The sequence below is a fragment of the Mesoplodon mirus genome (genome assembly GCF_964341445.2).
Source record: "Mesoplodon mirus genome assembly, chromosome: 12".
NCBI lineage: Eukaryota > Metazoa > Chordata > Mammalia > Artiodactyla > Ziphiidae > Mesoplodon > Mesoplodon mirus.
This window is the reverse complement of record NC_138988.1, coordinates 40,820,797-40,839,980: the sequence shown is the minus strand read 5'-3', so window position 1 is coordinate 40,839,980 and position 19,184 is coordinate 40,820,797. Positions and strand designations below refer to the sequence as shown.

Sequence of the window (19,184 nt, the reverse complement as noted above, 5' to 3'; positions counted from 1 at the left end):
AGAGCAGCCTAAGCTAGATATATAAAATTGAGACTTGGCACATGGATGATGCTTAAAGCCACAAGGCTGGATGAGATCACCAAGAGAGTGATCTCCCTATTATCTCCTCTGGATCTGTGATTAGATGTTTCCTAAATCTTCTCATTCTCTCCACCATGACTCTTATCCGTGCTTTCAATTTTCTTTCTCTTCCTCCCACTACGCTACAAGTCCCAGCAGTTTCTTCAGATCCAACATCTAGGTCATTAATTCTCTCTTTCACTGTTTATAGTCTGTCATTTTAACTTTTAGAACTACATTTTCTTCATTCCTAGAAATTCTTTTTAAAAAAGTATGCACTCTATTTTAATAGCCTTTATCATATGTTTGACACATACTTTGTCTTTATTTAAAACATAACATATATATTGTATAATCTTTATCCAGTAATTTGTTATCTGAAGTTCTTAACTCTGAAACTCTGATTCTGTTTACACTGTGCCTCCATCATGATACATTGTTTCCATGTATGCCACATGTGCACACATGCATGCATATGCATGTGTGTGTCTCTGTGTGTTAATCTTTGGAGCTCATGTTTACTAGGGCTTTGTGGGAATGCTGTGTAGCTGGATAAAGGGCCTGAACACTAGATTTTAAAATTTGATTCTACTAGGTGTTTCAACCTTGGGAAAATATTTTTTTTCTGTCTAAAAACAAACCTTTAGATCTCCAGTTTTATTGAAGCCTTGGGCTAATTTTTATGCTAATTCTTCAGCCTGGTGGCTCCTGGACCACACAGTGTAAATTTGAATCCCAAACCTGTGCATGGTTGCAAATTCTCACAGGACCTGTTCTCCCTCATCCCTGGGGAAATGTTATTTCTCCATGTCAGTGGGGAAATTTTTTTAGCTCACCTCTTCATCGGGTGCTACCTTTATGCAAGGGGTCCCATTTCCATCTTCCTATGAGGCATGGGCCATAGTCTTATTTCTCACACTTATGTGGGCATTAACACTCAAGAGCAACCGTCCACTCACACACCTTCTACCAGCCACAGCCGGTTCACACACTGACCACTCTGGTTTTCAATTCTCCAGCTCCTGGCAGTTCCCTTTCTTTCCTGCAAATTTAGCTTTGCATTTAAAAGAATGTTATACTTTAGACAGTATCTGTTTGTAGCCAGAGTGTTTTCAGGTTACCTGATCTGTCACATTGATGGAATTGGAAGTCCCTTTAGGGGTGAATGTGATGGTCAGATTAGCTCAGCAGGAACTATTTTCTAGAACAACAGGCATGTTTGAGTGGATATCATGCCCCCTAGCTCCCTGTCATGTTGGAAGCATCTGCTTCTGTGAGGAGTTTGCATGGAGGGTGATCTACAGAGCACCGTTTGGCTTATTCCTGTGGCTCTGCCCACGCTGATGATTTCTTGTTTGTTTGTGCCAGAACTGACCGAGGCGTATGTGGTGATGAATGAGCTAGAGACACATGGGACCAACTGCCATGACAGAGGCCCAGCCTGCCCTGGCCTGCAGGCCCCAGGACTGGCTGTCCAGGAATTCTGTGCAGGGACGTCCAGCATGCCATTCTAGCCAGTGACAGGGAATGAAGGGAAGGGGGACTGGTTATACCACAAATGGCTGCTTCCTGTGGCTCCAGCAGGATGATGTACCCCTGTTTACTATGTTCTATTTCCTGAGCTGCTCCAAAGATGCGGGAACCCCAAACAAGTCCTGGTAAGGGCAAGGGCAGCCAAGAAGGGAAAGAATCTGAAATCTCTAAGGCCTCCAACTCATCAGCTGGGATGATGAGCAGAGCCTGGACATATCTGCCTGTTTGGCCACATTTAAAGGAAACATGAGGACTGACATTCCCCGTGTGTCATCCAGGGGAATGAAGTCAGGGGACTTCAAAGCTGCTCCGGGAAGCCTTGGCATAGAAGGAGTCTCTGAAAGCTGTTTCAGGACCATTGTGTATCTGCCAGTCAGTGAAAGAGAAAGGGGGTGGATAGGAGAGAGGGCAGAGACCTTAAGGAAAGTCTTCAGCTTTCTCTCTTCAACAAAACCCCCATCTGGCTGCTCACTGATGGGCTGAAGAACAGAACCACAGTGTCTTTGATTGGAAAGATGCCATTTAGTTCAACCTTCCAGCTAGTGTAGGTTCTGCAATCTCCTTGCCAGACAGCCTCCCACCATGGGGTTCTCACTGCTAACTTCATGGTAGGAATGATCTCATTTGAAGCCTCTTCTTATTTTGAGGTAAAAATCTGCCTTTCAGTCATTTCCACCTACACCCCATCCTCTCCTGGTTGCTGAGGAAGAAGCACCTCCTGCCTTTACTGGCTCAGGAACACAAAGAGGATTCCCTGCGAGAACCTACAGTCTCACCCATGAGAACCAGGGCTCCTCGGACCCAGCTCATCCCCAGGATGGCCATCCAGGAAAGGAAAGAGGCTGACCAGTGGGACAAAGGCCTGCCAAAGGGAGACTGGCTGAGCTACTTTTTCACTTTCTTACTGGAGACTCAGTTAGGACCCCACCTGTACATAGGGAAGACATCCTCCCAGATAGGAAATAAAATAAAGTTCTTGGATGAGCAACGAAAGCCAAACTAGGAAGTTATTTTATCCTGTCCCTGCATATAAGATAGTGAATCGAAACCAAAAGTGTTCTGTGAAGATATTCGAAGGTGTCCTTTGAAGGCTGTTCCTCCTGGCAGGCAGGCCATTGTGTGTTCTCTGGGCTGCACCCAGCCTTGGAGCAGAGGGATTGGAGTCTGGGCAGGTGCTTTGGCAGTGCCTCTAGAGCAGGCAGGAGTAGCTGGTGGTTTCGTCCTTCAACGCAGTGGCAGTGACTCCCTATTTTCTATGTGTCTGCTGGAGGCCCATCATGGTTTTCAAATAATTGTGCTAGACACAGAAAAGGGGAGAAAACAAGTTAATTAGGACATGCGGACCTAACAAGGACTCAGAAGCCACACCACTTATATCCACCCCATCATTCTTCCTGCAAATATCACTGTTTGAGGACAAGGATTCCCTTTGACTAGCCCGTTCTGTGAGAAATAATGTTCCATTCAATCCCTCTCATTCTTTCATGCTAAAGAAAGTGTGTAAACCTGTTTTTAAATGTTTAAAAGGAGACAGGCGTGTTTCAAGGGCCCACTTGAAAGCTTCTGACAAGAAGTAGGTTCAAAAAAAGAAAAGGGCTCTCTCTCCAGAGGGGTGGGGCCCATGTATTCTGAAGGGCCTTCCCTCTGCAAATCAACTAGATGTTCGTGAATCCTACCCTTTTAATGAACTGCTAGGCTCTTGGTAAGCATGTGGAAAAAGTAAGCTGAAACAGAATCAGTGGGAAGGGCAGTGAGCAAGCAAATGCTAAAACGAACATGGAATTTGGAGGTGAATCCTAGATTCCCCACATGGTGAATCTGAACTGAAACTGAAGCTCCCACATGAAGCTGGAATTATTTTACCCCAATTTTTTATTGTGGTAAAATACACAAAACATACAAATTTCCATCTTAACTGTGTTTAAGTGTACAGTTTAGTGGTATTAAATACATTGATAATGTTGTGCAGCCATCACTACCATCTATCTCCATAACTCTTTTCATCATCCCAAACTGAAATTCCATATGCTTTGAACAATAACTCACTGTTCCCCTCTCCCCCCAGACCCTGAAAATCACCACTATACTTTCAATCTTTATGACTTTTTTAAGTCAATCATTTAATTTTTAAATTATTTTTTAAGTGTTATTGGAGTGTAGTTGATTTACAATGTTGTGTTAGTTTCAGGTGTACAGCATAGTGATTCAATTATACATATACATATATTCATTCTTTTTTAGATTCTTTTCACATATAGGTTATCCCAGAATATAGGTTGTCCCAGAATATTGAGTAGAGTTCCCTGTGCCATATAGTAGGTCTCTGTTGGTTATCTATCTTATATATTGTAGTGTGTTGTCTGTTAATCCCAAGTTCCTGATTTATCCCTCCCTGCCACATTTCCCCTTGGGTAACCATAAGTTTGTTTTCAATATCTGTAAGTCTGTTTCTATTTTGTAAATAAGTTCATTTGTATCATTTAAAAAAATTAGATTCCACATATGAGTGACATCATATGATATTGGTCTTTCTCTGTCTGACTTACTTCACTTAGTATGATAATCTCTAGGTCACACCACGTTGCTGCAAATGGCATTATTTCATTCTTTTTTATGGCTGAGTAGTATTCCATTGTATATATGTACCACATCTTTATCCATTCCTCTGTCGATGTACATTTAGGTTGCTTCCATATCTTGGCTATTGTAAATAGTGCTGCAATGAACATTGGGGTGCATTTTGGTTTTCTCTGGGTTTATGCCCAGGAGTGGGATTGCTGGGTCATATAGTAGTTCTATTTTTAGTTTTTTTAAGGAACCGCCATACTGTTCTGTATAGTGGTTGTACCAATTTACATTCCCACCAACAGTGTAGGAGGGTTCCGTTTTCTCCACACCCTCTCCAGCATTTATTTATTTATTCATTTTTATTTATTTATATTTTTTTGGTGTGTTAGTTTCTGCTTTATAACAAAGTGAATCAGCTATACATATACACATACCCCATATCTCCTCCCTCTTGCGTTTCCCTCCCATTCCCTATCCCACCCCTCTAGGTGGTCACAAAGCACCGAGCTGATCTCCCTGTGCTATGCAGCTGCTTCCCACTAGCTATCTGTTTTACATTTGGTAGTATGTATATGTCCACCAGCATTTATTTTTTGTGGACTTTTTCCCCCCCAGATTTATTGAGATGTAATTGCCATATAATATAATATTGCATAAGTTTAAGGTGTACAGTGTGTTGATTTGACACACATATATTGTAAAGTGACTGCAACCATAGCATTAGCTAACACCTCCATCATATCATATAAGTACTATTTCTTTTTTGTGGTGAGAACATTTAAGATCTACTCTCTTAGCAACTTTCAAGTATATACTACAGCATTATTAACTATAATTACCATGCTATACATTAGATCCCCAGAACTTATTCATCTTATAACTGGAAGTTTGTGTCCTTTGACCAACATCTCCCCATTCCCCACCCCCACCCCCAGCCCCTGGTAACCACCATTCTAATCTCTGTTTCTATGAGTTCAGCATTTTGTTTGTGGACTTTCTGATCATCGCCATTCTCACCAGTGTGAGGGGATACCTCATTGTATTGATAGTTTTTGTTTGTTTGTTTGTTTGTTTTAGTTAGTTATTTTGCCCAAGCAGTGCAGCATGTGGGATCTTAGTTCCCCGACCAAGGATCGAACCTGCATCCCCTGTGTTGGAAGCAGGGAGTCTTAACCAGCGCCAGGGGAGTCCCCACATTGAGGTTTTGATTTGCATTTCTCTAATAATTAGTTATGCTGAGCATCTTTTCATGTGCTTTTTGGCCATCTGTATGTCTTCTTTGGAGAAACGTCTATTTAGATCTTCTGCCCATTTTTTTGATTGGGTTGTCTGTTTTCTTGATATTGAGCTGCATGAGCTGGTTGTGTACTTTGGAGATTAATCCCTTGTTGGTTGCTTGACTTGCAAATATTTTCTCCCATTCTGAGGGTTGTCTTTTTGCTTTGTTTATGGTTTCCGTTTCTGTGCAAAAGCTTTTAAGTTTAACTAGATTCTATTTGTTTATTTTATTTTATTTTTTTTCGGTACACGGGCCTCTCACTGTTGTGGCCTCTCCCGTTGCGGAGCACAGGCTCCGGACGCACAGGCTCAGCGGCCATGGCTCACGGGCCCAGCCGCTCCGCGGCATGTGGGATCTTCCCAGACCGGGGCATGAACCTGTGTCTCCTGCATCGGCAGGCAGACCCTCAACCACTGCGCCACCAGGGAAGCCCTATTTGTTTATTTTTGTGTTTATTTTCATTACTCTAGGAGGTGGATCAAAAAAGACCTTGCTGCAATTTATGTCAAAGACTGTTCTTCCTATGTTTTCCTCTAAGAGTTTTATAGTGTCCAGCCTTACATTTAGGTCTCCAATCCATTTTGAGTTTATTTTTGTGTGTGGTGTTAGGGAGTGTTCTAATTTCATACTTTTGCATGTACCTGTCCAGTTTTCCCAGCACCACTTATTGAAGAGGCTGTCTATTCTCCACTGTATATTCTTGCCTCCTTTATCAAAGATAAGGTGACCATATTGCGTGGGTTTCTCTCTGGGCTTTCTATCCTGTTCCATTGATCTATATTTCTGTTTTTGTGCCAGTACCATACTGTCTTTGATTACTGTAGCTTTGTAGTATAGTCTGAAGTCAGGAAGCCTGATTCCTCCAGCTCCGTTTTTCTTTCTCAGGATTGCTTTGGCTATTCGAGGTCTTTTGTGTTTCCATACAAATTGTAAAATTTTTTGTTCTAATTCTGTGAAAAATGCCATTGGTAATTCGATAAGGATTGCACTGAATCTGTAGAATGCTTTGGGTAGTATAGTCATTTTCACAATATTGACTCTTCCAATCCAAGAACATGGTATATCCCTCCATCTGTTTGTGTCATGTTTGATTTCTTTCATCAGTATCTTATCATTTTCTGAGTACAGGTCTTTTGCCTCCTTAGGTAGGTTTATTCCTAGGTATTTTATTCTTTTTGTTGCAATGGTAAATGGGATTGTTTCCTTAATTACTCTTTCTGATCCTTTGTTGTTACTGTATAGAAATGCAACAGATTTCTGTGTATTAATTTTGTATCCTGCAACTTTACCAGATTCATTGATGAACTCTAGTAGTTTTCTGGTAGCATCTTTAGGATTTTCTATGTATAGTCTATCTTTATGATTTCTGACTACTCTAAGTACCTCATGTAAGTGGAACCATACAGTTATTTGTCTTTCTATGACTGGTTTATTTCACACAGTGGCTGTACCATTTTACATTCCCACCAACAGCTCACAAGGGTTCCAATTACTCCACATCCTTGCCAACACTTGTTCTTTTCTTTTTTTTTTTTTATTACTAGCCATCCTAATGTGTGTAAGGTGGTATCTCATTGTAGTTTTGATTTGCATTTCTCTAATGATTAGTAATGTTGAGCATCGTTTCATGTGTTTACTGTCCATCTGTATATCTTCTTTGGAGAAATGTCTATTCAAATCCTTTGCCCATTTTTGAATTGGATTTTGTTTTCTGGTTGTTGAGTTTTAGGAATTCTCTGTATATTCTGGATATTAATCCCTTATCAGGCTGGAATTCTTGAAGGAGTTTAAAATGGTCCTGTGTTGGTAATGCCACATGGCAAAAGCAGGTGCAAACTCTTTCAGGAGGAAAGTAATTTCAGCTTGTACATTCAGGACTCTTAGAGCTTAAGTTCAATCACATTTATGGTCAACTGAATTTCAACAAGGGTACCAGACAATTCAACGGAGAAAGGATGACTTTTTCAACAATTGGCACTGGGAAAACTGGATATCCACAAGGAAAAGAATAAAGTTGGACCCCTGCCTCACATCATATGCCCCCTCCTCTGAGCCCAGAAGGGGTAGGCCTCTCTGTGGTCAGACAAGGAAGCTCCTGCATAGTGGTCACAGTCAAACAATGTCCGAGGCTGGGCTGCCTATGCCTACTTGACCCCACTCCATTCTCTCCCATAGAGCCCTGCCCTCCTACAGGTCTGGGCTTCCTTGATCCAGGACTGATCTGGGCTTCCCTTCAGGGGCCAGAGTTAATAAAGCTTGATGCTCACAGCATAAGGCTAAATGGCTGCCTGGATAAAGCCATCCTCTCTCCTGCTGAAGGAGTGGGCCCAGGCAACTAGGATGGGCAGGTGACCCTGCCCCAAGCCACAGCTGACTGAACCAAGAATGCACACTTAACCCAAGAAGAGTCAGTTAGGCTTCTCCCTCCAGAGAGACACAAAGTAAGTAGTCAGGTGATACTGGGCACTGGGGCTGTGAAGTCTTGGAAAATAAGGGCATGCCAGGGCCAAGGCTGGAGCTAGAAATTGAGAGGTGGGGAGGGGAGAACAGATAGATGAAGGATCAAACCTCAGGGAGAAGCTAAGGTCAGATCTGGAAGGAGAAAGGCCTGGAGGGAGAGGAGCCTGGGCCCTGCTTCCTACAGATGAGTTCTGTGGCCTGCTAATCAAAGTATGGTCTTGGACTAGCTGCATGGGCACCATCTGGGTACTTATTAAAAGTGCAGACTCTCAGATTCACCCTGGACCTGCTGCATCAGAATCTGCATTCTAACAAGACTCCTGGTGATATATGTACACAGCACAGGGTGAGAGGTGCTACTATGGAACCTTCAAAATCTGTGTTAACAAACCCCTTCACTCAAGCTTCTTTGAGTGGGCTTTAGCTCCTCACAGCCATCAAAGGTCAGTGAAGGTATCAGTTTAACTATAAATGTAAAGAATGAACTCAGTCAGGAGAAGGGCTTTCTAACTATAACACAAAATCCAGAAGCCAAGAAAGACAAGACTGATAAACTTGATTTCATAAAAATCAGCAAAATAACTACAAAAAAAACGTAAGTAAAGCCAAAAGACAAATAAGGGGAAATATTTGCAACTCATATCATAAAGAGCTAATCTCCCCAATATATCAAGAGTTCCTATAAATTAATAAGAAAAATACCAACAACCAATAGAAAAATGGGCAAAAATATCAACAGGCAGTTTATAGGAAAAGAAATTAAAATGGCCCTTAAACATATGAAAAGAAGCTTGACTTTACTGATAATAAGAGAAATACAAATCAAGGCTAGACTGAGAGACCATTTTCACCTTTCAGATTGGAAAAACCCAAAAAGCAGGATTCTGCATCTTGCGGAGAGGCTGTGGGGAACTAGCATCCTGTATATGCTGCTGGGGGGTGGGGTGTGGGTGATGGGTTCAGCTCTAGGCAGGCAATTCGGCACCATCTATCAAAAGTACAAATGTCCTTTTGGCCAAGAAATTCACTCCTACAAACTTGCCTTTCACTCCTGTGTGAATTCACATTTGTACAAGGTTAATTATCACAGCAATGTTTGTCATAGTAAAGAAATGGAACCTCCTAAAATCCCTCAATATGAGATGCATTAAATGAATTCTGATAGATCCTTGCAACGGAGTACTACCATGCAGCTGTGAAAAAGAACACAGCAGCACCAACAGGTTGAAGGGGGATGATCTTCAGAATAGACTGTTAAGTGGAAAAAGCGAGATGCAGAACAATGTTCAGGAGGAACACTAGAAATAAGTGACAGCGGTTCCTTGTCAGAGGGGACTGGTGGGAGCTGGACTGATGGGGGACTGGGTATTAGTATTTTCGTGCTTTTTAGTGCTTCAGTTGTATCATCCTATTGAAAATGTAAATGAATACCACAAAAATATTTTTAAAACAATGAGCTCACTTGGGCAGTCACCCCATGTGCCGCTGCCACCTGCCGTATAAGAACTGCCTCTGGGCACAGAAAAGCACACAGCATACAGGCCTCCTGTGTTCTGGCTCCAGGCTGAGCCTCAGCAGAGCGGAGACCCTTTGTTCCAGCCCGCTCAGTGAGGAGAGTACCAGGCCATGTCTAGCTTTGCCTTGGCTGCCTGTGGTCCTCTGGTCCCCTGCCACCTGTGCACAGTCGCCTCCACTGGAGAGGTTCTCCCCAACAGGAAGTGGCCTCAGGGGAGCCCCAGGCCCTGTCCTGGCATGTTATTCACACATGGGCTGTCTTAGCACTCACCAGCCATGTCCAGGCCTGGCCAAAGTCTGTGGGACCCCTATTGGTTCCAGCCCAGCCCCAGGACTCTGGAGTTGGCAGAAGATACACACTGACTCTGGGTGACTCTGGATTTCCCTGGACTGGCTTATTCCTCCTCTGCCTCTCTACAGTGGGGAGTGTAATCCTGGGTGTCCTAGTAATGATGTCCCTGAGGCCTTGCCTTCCTGGAGACATGACTCTCCCGAGTTACCTTCTGTTCTGTCTTGACTTTGGCATTGTAGAAGGAGACAGAATCAGGGCCCTCTGGCAGCATCGTCTGCTGCAGCCGGCTGAACCTGTCCTGGTCATCTTCTCCCTACAAGAGTCCCAACACAGCACAGTTCCTTCAGCCTGGCATTGTCAGGATTCACTCTGACAGGGCCTGTGGTGGGCATTAGGGCAGCCTCTCGCTGGGTCTGCAGACCTCCACCCAGGATAGCTCACAATCCCCCAGCGTCATGTTTTCCAGTGTCATCACGGACACCCTGTAACCGCCACCAGGGCAAGATGAGCCACTCAGGAAGGGGTGCAGCAGCATGTGGTGTTTTCTGTGTCCTCATCCTTGATAACAGGGGAGAGACCTGTACCTGCCCACCTGCCTGGGCCAGCTGTAGGAGAGGCTGGGAGCCGCCGGTACACTGCCAAGCTTGTGGAGAGAACAGAGGACAAGGGGCACTGCCCACTGCCCTGTGCTTGTCCACCATCCCCACCCCTGCCCTGTGCCACTCACCAGAGACACAATCCTGCTGAGAGGCATCATGCCTGGACGGATACTGCCACCTGGCTTCAGTGCCGCCTGCAGGTCCTCAGGGACAAAGAAGGACTCATTGTACCAGATGTCAAATTCTGCAGGGAGACAGGGAGATGGCACTGTGAGGGTGGGGAGTCCCTGAGGAAGCAGGTCAAGGCTGTGTGTGTCTGTCTGTCTTGTACTTGTCACAGCTCACCCTCTCTTCACTTCCTGCTCCAGGGCCTCACCCTTTCCCATCTCCATCTCCTGCCCTCAGAATCCTGGAAACACATATCTAAAGCCCTGTCCAGGGACTTCCCTGGCAGTCCAGTGGTTAAGACCCCAATGCAGGCTTTGATCCCTGCAACGGGAACTAGGGGAACTAGGATCCCGCATGTCCCAGGGCACAGCCAAAAAAATAAGTCCTGTCCAGCCCCTGCCTCTGCCAGAGAAAAGTTCTGAAGCCACTTCTAGAACCCAGATGGTAGCCCTGCCCTGTGCCTCCTGGAACCCCAGGTGGCCAGCCAACCTTCCCAAACGGCACACCCATGAGCAGGCGATGTCGACACTGATCCACCAGGTGCTGGCAGTACTCGATCTCAGCCCTGAGGTCCTGTAGGTCCTGATACTCTGTCCGGTACTGCTTCTTGAGGTCTTTAAGCTTCAAGATCAGCAGGAATTCCTCCTCATCAATGATCATCAGCCCCTTGTTCTCATACTCGCCTGCAAGGGGAAGGAGGAGGTTAGGGAATGAGGTGCCCACCTGAGGTGGTCAGAAAGAGGGGAGAGTGCTGGCAAAGCATGAAGACAGGACCTGGGAAGGGCTGGGGTGCAGCATGGAGGTGGACAAGGCATGAGAAGGCCAGGCTACTAGGATATGTCTCACAGGGAGAGGGAGCTCAGGTCAGAGGACCACACTGGCATTTTTAGGACAAACAGGAGGGGTGGGCAGAGGAAAGGGTAGAGATGGCCCACGTTCCACGATTATTTTGACCTTAAACCCCACTAGCCAAAGATATCCGGTAAATACCTCTATTATACAGGTGTTTACTTTTATAAATTATGTAAACAAGCTGCCCCCACCGGCTAGTACCACAAGGCAGTTGGGCAGGGTTCCTTATTAATAACAGATGTAAACCCACATTTCAAATTGTCTTCTTGACGATTTCAGCATTCGCCGGCTACCTTCTTGTCAGAGGCCATCAGACATCTTGTCGAATGGCTGTCAGAGGGCTCCAGGAGGAGAGGGGTCAGTTGTGCTATTAGTCATCTCCTCCGCTCACTGTCTCTTTGTATGGACCTTTTAAGGTCTGTCAGTGTGATGAAGGTTGTTAGGTTAAGACAAAATAACGATATCTGTGGAGCCACTCACCTGGCTGTCTACTGCTCATAGCACCTTGAAAGTTCAGCAAAGGCGTCATGTCAACACCGAGACCAAGGACCCCTGGAGAGTGAGTCCTGTGTGTGACCGAGGTGTGTGGCCAGGGTGCACGAGGCAGTCCCCAGGTACCGGAGGAAAGCATTAGCACTTCCGCTGATGTTTACAGGGAAGAAGTGAGGCACATTAAGTGTCACTGACACCATTCATGGAGAGGCAAGGGTTCCAATTCAAGGTGTTTGCAGTGGCGGGGGGAGTGGTGTCCAGGGTAGCCCTCACCTTCAGTGCAGAGCAACCTGGTTTGCATGCCGTGGGCCTGATGTGGTCACTTTGATACAGACAAATCCGTCAATCACAGAGTAGAGTCTTTAGAGTACTCTGTTGACATGGGGAGTGACAACATCTTTTGTACTACCCAGAGGTTCTCTGATTATCTCCACAGAAAACACTTATGAGAGCTGAACTTAAGATGATTTTTCTTTTTCTTTTTTTTTTTCACAAAAGACTAATTAATGTCTCAAATTCAGTGACTGTTCTGGGCTGATAAGTGGCTGTCAGTCAAGGTACCTAGAAAATATTTTTAAAAATGAATTTACTCGATCTGTTCCCTTAAGATAAAGGTATTTTACTTGCTATTTTAACAACCAATGGGAAAACAACTGCTTTCGGGGGGAAAGAGCAAAAATGTTTTTTGATACTGATAAAAGTTTAAATATTTTAAAATATTGTTTATTTCTTCTTCATCCCATCCTTTAAAAATGTCCATTTTCAGGTATATTGAGGAGTAAGTGATATATCAGCATAGCATACATATATATTATTTAAAATATGTAAATATATAATAAGGGGTTGCATATTCAAAGGAGGTGTGGGGGGCACACCCCTGGTGGCACAGTGGTTAAGACTCCACGCTCCCAATGCAGGGGGCCCGGGTTCCATCCCTGGTCAGGGAACTAGATCCCAAATGCGTGCCACAACTAAGAGTTCGCATGCCACAACTAAGGAGCCCACGTGCCACAACTAAGGAGCCCTGGAGCTGCAATCAAGGAGCCCACCTGCCACAGCTAAAAACTGGCGTGACCAAATAAATACATATATAAATATGTGGAAGAAAAAAAAGGTGTAGGCAGAAGGCACAGAGAAGTGCTTGTTGGTCCTGCAAGGCCTTCACTCTAGAGGTTCTGGGTGGGGGCATGTCTGGAGCCATCATCACCCACCTTCCCCTACTTCCCAAACCCATGGAGGGCTTTGCCCTCTAGAACAGTGTGTTACGCTTGGTCTGTAGGGTATGAGCAAAGTAGCCCCAAGAATTTGGAAATAAAGTTGCCCTCTGAGAAATAAGTGAGTAAAATGCAACCTCTGTGAGTGAGATGATCCCCCTGACCTGCAGAAAACCAAGTGCCACCTGGAGATGACCAGGTGATCAGTGAGATCATTCAAGAAGGCTGGCCTAGCATAGGGTTGCGATTTAGCAAGGGAAAGCCCAGTAACTGGTTGTGTGCCCTGCCTGTGAACAAGAGTGTGGCCTCTGAACCACCAGCCTCAGTGTTGGGATGGTTACTCATTAAAATGCAGGTTCTGGGCCCTGCTCCAGATTTCCTGAGTCAGAGCCACTGATTGCAGCCTAGGAATCTGCACTTGACCAGCCCTCCCAAATGAGTCCTCTGCTTACTCGAGCTTGAGGGTTCTTGGTGCACATTGAAGGTATGGGCAGTGTCTGCCACTGGGACAAGGGCACCAGGTCAGGGTAACCAGGTGAGCACTCTCCCCACTCCCCACACAGAGGTCCCTGCTCGTTGAGCCTGAGGGCTTCCCGCACCACCTGCCTTAAGAGACGAGACTTTGCTAGGCCAGTTTGTTGCGGGGTTGGCATGAGGAATGGTCTTAGTGACAGTGAATCACTTGGCCCTTGGTATCCACATTCTCATTCCCTCCTCAGTTTCTCATGTCTTGACTAGCACCCCTACCCCAATCAGACCACTGTGGTCAGTGAGGAGACAACACCAGGACCCATGGACCTTGTGGTGGTCGCCAGCCACCCATCTCCCTGGGGAAGTATCTACAAGACCAACATTCTGTCCCTCCATGGGCAGAAGCACATATCAGATGGAAGGTCCAGCACTTAGATCTGAAATAATGCAAGAAAGGGGACTTGCAGGCAGAAGCTAGCTGACAGGGAAGGACTCTGTAGTTCCCCAGGGCTGACTAGAGCCAAGTGATGACCTAGGGATGAAGCCTGCACCCCAACATCCCCTGCTGGCCCCCTACCAACTCAGTCCTCCAGTGCCCAAGTCTGCCCCATCCCGAGCAGGATGACTCAGATGCCACTGTCCCCCAACTATCTTCCCATCACCTTTACCTTGCTTCTCTCGTAGTGACTTGTGGAAATTTAGTGCCTCCTTGGTCATGTCGATCTCCCGCTTGATGGCATTGATGCGCTGTGTGGTCTCGCTGGCCCTTTTCCTCCGCTCGTTCAAAATGGATTTGTTTTCTTTGAAGATGCGGTTGATCTCACTACCCCGTTCGTTCTTAAAGTCCTCAAAGGCCACAGGCTTGGCGGGTGGGGTGCTGGGCCTGAAGATGGAGGGGAAGGAGGAGGGAGAAATGGGGCAGCTGTCTTGGAGCCACCGGGCACTTCACCTTTCTTCCCTGGGGCTTCTGTAAGCAGGAGGTCAGAATTCCTGGGCACCACCTACCCCAGATGGGAGCTAAACTGTGTAGGAATCATTCTCTCGTCTCGTTTTACTGAGCACACAAGGGCACGTGACTGTTGCAGAAAATGAGGAAAGTAAGGAAAAGTTACCCAAACCCCCCCCCAAAATACCACTCATTACCTATTGGCAACCACACTTAGGCGTATCTCCTTCATTTCTTTGATAACTGTTCTAATATTTGGAGTCATGCAATATATATAATTTTACATCTTACTTTTTTCACAGAAGCATTCTTTCATGCTATTAAAAACTCTGAGAACTCTAGTTAATAAGATGTAAGATGAAGTGCTGGGCAGGGGAAAGTAGATTGTCTGCAACGTACTTTGAAATCCATTTTTAAAAAAAAGATGGATGGAAGGATGGAGAGAAAGACACATGATGAAATACTATAGTAACATTAACGGTAGAATCAAGAGGGTGTTCACTATACAATTCTTCCAACTTCTCTGAATGTTTGGAATTTTTTCCCCAGGGTGGGGAAAAATTCTTCATGTACATCTTTGTACATTTCAAGGGCAGAGAAAATAATTCACTTAGTGCCCTTTCCCTAATGTCAACTATTGAAGGTGTTACCAAAAATTTTTTATTTTGCTTTTTAAATTAATGACACAATCTTTTTGTATAAATCTTTGTCTACATCTCTAAATATTTCCTCAGGATAGATTCCTAAAAACTCAATCACTGACTCACCACAGAGAGGAACTGGGTGGCTGGAGGAAGGGTCTCATACCTGAGAATTTTGTATCTTTTGAATATATTACTTATTCAAAATAGGCAAATTTAATTATTTAAATAATTGCTATTTGGAGGGTCTAAAATGATTCCATGTATAATTGTGTATCTTGGATGACTCCTGAGGTTGAACCATTTTGCACGTGTATAAGCCATCATATTTCTTCTTTTTTGGACTGTGCTCCTAGTCTTTGCCTATTACCCCCATTTTATTTCTCTTCTATCTGCAGGCGCTCTTTCCTTGTCATACTCTTGATTTTGTATGATCTGGTGCAGGAGTTACTGTTAGATGGTCACCTGGGTGGGCGTAATTCCTCCTTTGGGGATTCCGAGGCAAGGGGCTCAATACTGGAGGTCTCCCGGTCCTGCAGAAGCATGTCTTTGACATCTCCATCCTTGGAGGATGGGGTCAACTGGGTCTTGGAGGTGGAAGCATCCAAGTCCTTGCCACTCACAGGGCTGCTGGCACCCTCCTTTCTTGTCAAGGAGCTGGAAGGAGAAGGCAGGGAGACCCCAGGCTCAGTGTCTCTGATGCTGAGGGGAGTAATCTTGCTCAGCACTTATACACCAGAAGCCCCAGCCTGCTCAGCTCCTATCTTGAACATAAACCCAGGCCAAAGGGCAAAGAGTACAACCCTAAGCCATGCAGATGGGGAGGAAGAGGAGAGAATTTCTCTTCCTTTTATCAGAACAAGAAGTCCTCCTTCCAGCAGTCTCAGCAGGAGACACCTGGGAAGAATGGGCAGTCTCCAGTTTGGAAGCATAAGGACCTTTGGGGTGGGCCACAGGCTTTAAGGAGCATCATGGCTGCTGAGGTATTAGTCACACAGGCATCCCTGGGAAGGAGTAGCAGATCCCCCACCCAGGGTGCGTCTGTCTGCGGACCAACAGTAAAGAGAGACACGTCTGCCCCGCTGCTCTGATCAGTCCACGACTTGCTCTCCCACCTCTGTCAGTGCCCACACCAGCTCCCCAGAAAGTAGCCATCCTCCCTCTCCAACTGATGGCACCTGGGGTCTTCCCTCCCAGAGAGGTACATGTGAGCAGGACTGAACTAAAGGGAGGATATACATGGCTCCTTCCACTGTTTCCTTCTCTTTTCTTCTTCTTGCAACAGGTGTGGCTTGGGGGAACCAAGCCTTGATCCATTTGTTACTGCACTAATTACCCAACGGCAGAACAGAGAGGGTGGGGGTGTGACCTCCCTTCCTGAAGAGGCAGGAGGAGGCCAGGGCATCCTCCTACCCAACTCCAGTACTGCATGTGACAGTTTTCTACAATCAGCTCTGGCCCGTGTCCTTTTACAAGTGATAATAATGGTAACAACATATTTGTATTGAGGTCTTCCAGGGACAGGGATTGCATTTACTCACTTATCCTCAAAACCACCCCAGTGACTAATGCTATTATTATTATTATTCCCATTTTAGGGATGAGGGAACAGAGGCAGAGAGGCTCTTATACCTCACAGAGGTGACCCCCTTGGGTGAAAGAACTACTGAGCAGAGAGGTGAGCCCAGGAGTTACCTCCAGAGCATGTGCTTTGTCCACCATGACACAGCACTTCCCAGCGAGGCTGGTTCATTAAGGGAACCTTGACACCCTCCATCTACAAACGAGTCTTGCCTGAAAGGTGAGCTGGAGTTTTTAGGTGATGTGGGTGCCAATTAGCCGGGTCACAGAAGGAACCTGGTGGTGGGGGCTGGGTTTCCACATGAAGTACCGGAGGGTGAGTGCCAGCCTGGCTTCTCACTTCCACTCTACCGCACCTTAGCAATGTGACCTTGGAATGAATTCCCCTCTCTGAGCCTTGGTTTTCTCAGTTAAAATGGAGACATGAACTCCCACCTCGTGGAACTGCTGTGAGGATGACAGGTGACCAGCCCCAGCCTGGGCCCCACAGATGCTGCTAGTATTGGCAGGAGAGGTATCCATTGTGACCACCCCATAACTAAGATACCAGGGGAAGGGAGGGACAGCTTATGTCCTCCCTTTCACCAGCCAAGGAGGGCCAGGTGCTGATCAGCTGGAGCAGCAGGAAGGTCATTCACCTGAGCTGCTCTTTGAACATCTTCTTGGACCTGGATTTCTTCCCGGGTCTGGTAGAGAAAGGGGCGACTCCGAGTCCGAAGCCTTGTCCGTCAGGCTCGCCCACTAGGTGGCCGTCAACGTCCGTGAGCCCTGCCTGGACAGAGGCCAGTTGCAGGTCTGTGGTTAGATTAAGGGTTCAGGCTCCCTGGGGAACCAGGCGTATATGGACCAAAGGTAGACATGTTCATCCCACACACCGAGATGTGGCTCCTGCTGATGTCACTTCAGGCTGTCCCCAGCAGAGCTGTCTCTGACCACCCTACCCAATGTCCACTTCCTACATCAACTCCTCTCATGGTCTGGTGTCTCATTCCATACGCTGAGGCTTTTGGGGCCCGTTTCCAACCTAACTCTGGGAATTGGTCTTGTTTACTACTAGCCACACCTCCATTTTATGGAGAACATTTTGAACTCATATGTGGTTTACTCCTGCCTGGATCACCCCATGCTCATGCTGGTGTTACCTTTATCTGTCGCAACCCTAGATCTGCCTTAATGCAAGACACTCACTGTCTCTGGAAAGATCTGGGGATGGAAAAATCTGATGTGAGTCTTGTCGGCAAGAGGCAATTGTGCTTACCTTCTGGACAGCAGAGATGGCTGCAAAGTCATTCTTGTCTATGAGGGTGTACTTCCTGCGCAAAGTGGACTCCACTTCCTGTTCCTGTTGGCTTGGGAGAGAGAGTGAAAGAACCCCTCACAGCTGGGGCCATGCTGAACCCACTGGGGCGAGCACCAAGTACTGGAGTTAGAAGTCGTTTGTGTGTGGCCCCTGCGACAGAGCCACATCCTCATCATGAACCAGACCAGACCAAAAACGCTCATTCCCCTGCTCCCCACTCCCCAGTGCGTGTACCCATTGTCCAGCCCCCAAATCTGCAGGGGCCACCTTATGTGCCAAGCACAACTGCTCTAAGATGACCTTTAACAAGGACCATAAGCCTGCCTCGGCACCATGCTTTCCCACCTGTCTGTCTCTAACAGGCCCTTCAAAATCACATACCCATCTTCTGTGATACCATCCAGCATCAGCCAGTCAGGCTACAGGTATGTCTGTACCCAAATAAACCACAAATCCCTCCTGAGGTGGGGAGGGGGGTGTGGGGAGTATCAAAGTGTCCTGCTCCGGCCATCTTCAGGGCTGGCACTCCATAAGGACCTCCTGTCCAATTAATAAACTCAGGAAACCGGGGACCACCTCGTTTCTGAGTAGCCCTTGAATGGAGGGCTGTCCTCCCCACTTCCCCCAGGGGAAGGGAAGGGCAGGAGGATATAAGAGCTCAGGGGCAGAGGCTGTCGGGGACACCCAGGGCCTGCCATACCCAGAGGCCTCTGATCTGGCTCCTCACACACCAGAGAGAAGGCAGTGCACTTGGAGACCGGCATCCATACCATGGGAAATGAAAATGGCAGCCTGACGTAGCAATGGGGTGGATGGGGTGGGACCCTTACCTCAGAACCACCCGGAACTGGTTGAACACCTCCTGGATCTGTCTGAGGTTGATTATCTGGAGGGAAGAGAACAAGGCAGAGGTTAGACCAAGCGCACCATGGGACCAAGGCTGTGTCTGTGTTAGTAGAGAAACCAGGACCCCTTGGCTAACCCGTGGACCATCTGTCTCAAGAATGAGACATCTGGGACTTCCCTGGTAGCACAGCAGTTAAGAATCCACCTGCCAATGCAGGGGACATGGGTTTGATCCCTGGTCCGGGAAGATCCCACATGCCGCAGAGCAAGTAGGCCTGTGCGCCACAACTACTGAGCCTGCACTCTAGAGCCCGTGAGCCACAACTGCTGAAGCCTGCACGCCTAGAGCCCGTGCTCCTCAACAAGA

At 46.5% G+C, this 19,184-nt stretch overlaps 1 protein-coding gene across 3 annotated transcripts in view; it reads right to left on the bottom strand.

Annotated features, from left to right (window-relative positions):
- Nucleotides 1–1,808: 1,808 nt before the first annotated feature.
- Nucleotides 1,809–19,184, bottom strand: part of KIF9 (kinesin family member 9) — a 47,537-nt gene continuing 30,161 nt past the window's right edge. For 2 of the 3 annotated variants that reach the window (XM_082637969.1, XM_082637971.1), the window contains 9 exons: nucleotides 18,802–18,857; nucleotides 17,930–18,020; nucleotides 17,310–17,443; nucleotides 15,556–15,747; nucleotides 14,172–14,386; nucleotides 10,981–11,157; nucleotides 10,435–10,550; nucleotides 9,916–10,020; nucleotides 1,809–2,890 (listed from right to left, as the gene is read on the bottom strand). In XM_082637969.1, the coding sequence (XP_082494095.1) occupies nucleotides 2,840–2,890; nucleotides 9,916–10,020; nucleotides 10,435–10,550; nucleotides 10,981–11,157; nucleotides 14,172–14,386; nucleotides 15,556–15,747; nucleotides 17,310–17,443; nucleotides 17,930–18,020; nucleotides 18,802–18,857 (1,137 nt within the window). In that variant the 3' untranslated portion in view covers nucleotides 1,809–2,839. The remainder of the gene's footprint in view (nucleotides 2,891–9,915; nucleotides 10,021–10,434; nucleotides 10,551–10,980; nucleotides 11,158–14,171; nucleotides 14,387–15,555; nucleotides 15,748–17,309; nucleotides 17,444–17,929; nucleotides 18,021–18,801; nucleotides 18,858–19,184) is intronic. The other variant, XM_082637970.1, reaches the window with a different exon arrangement.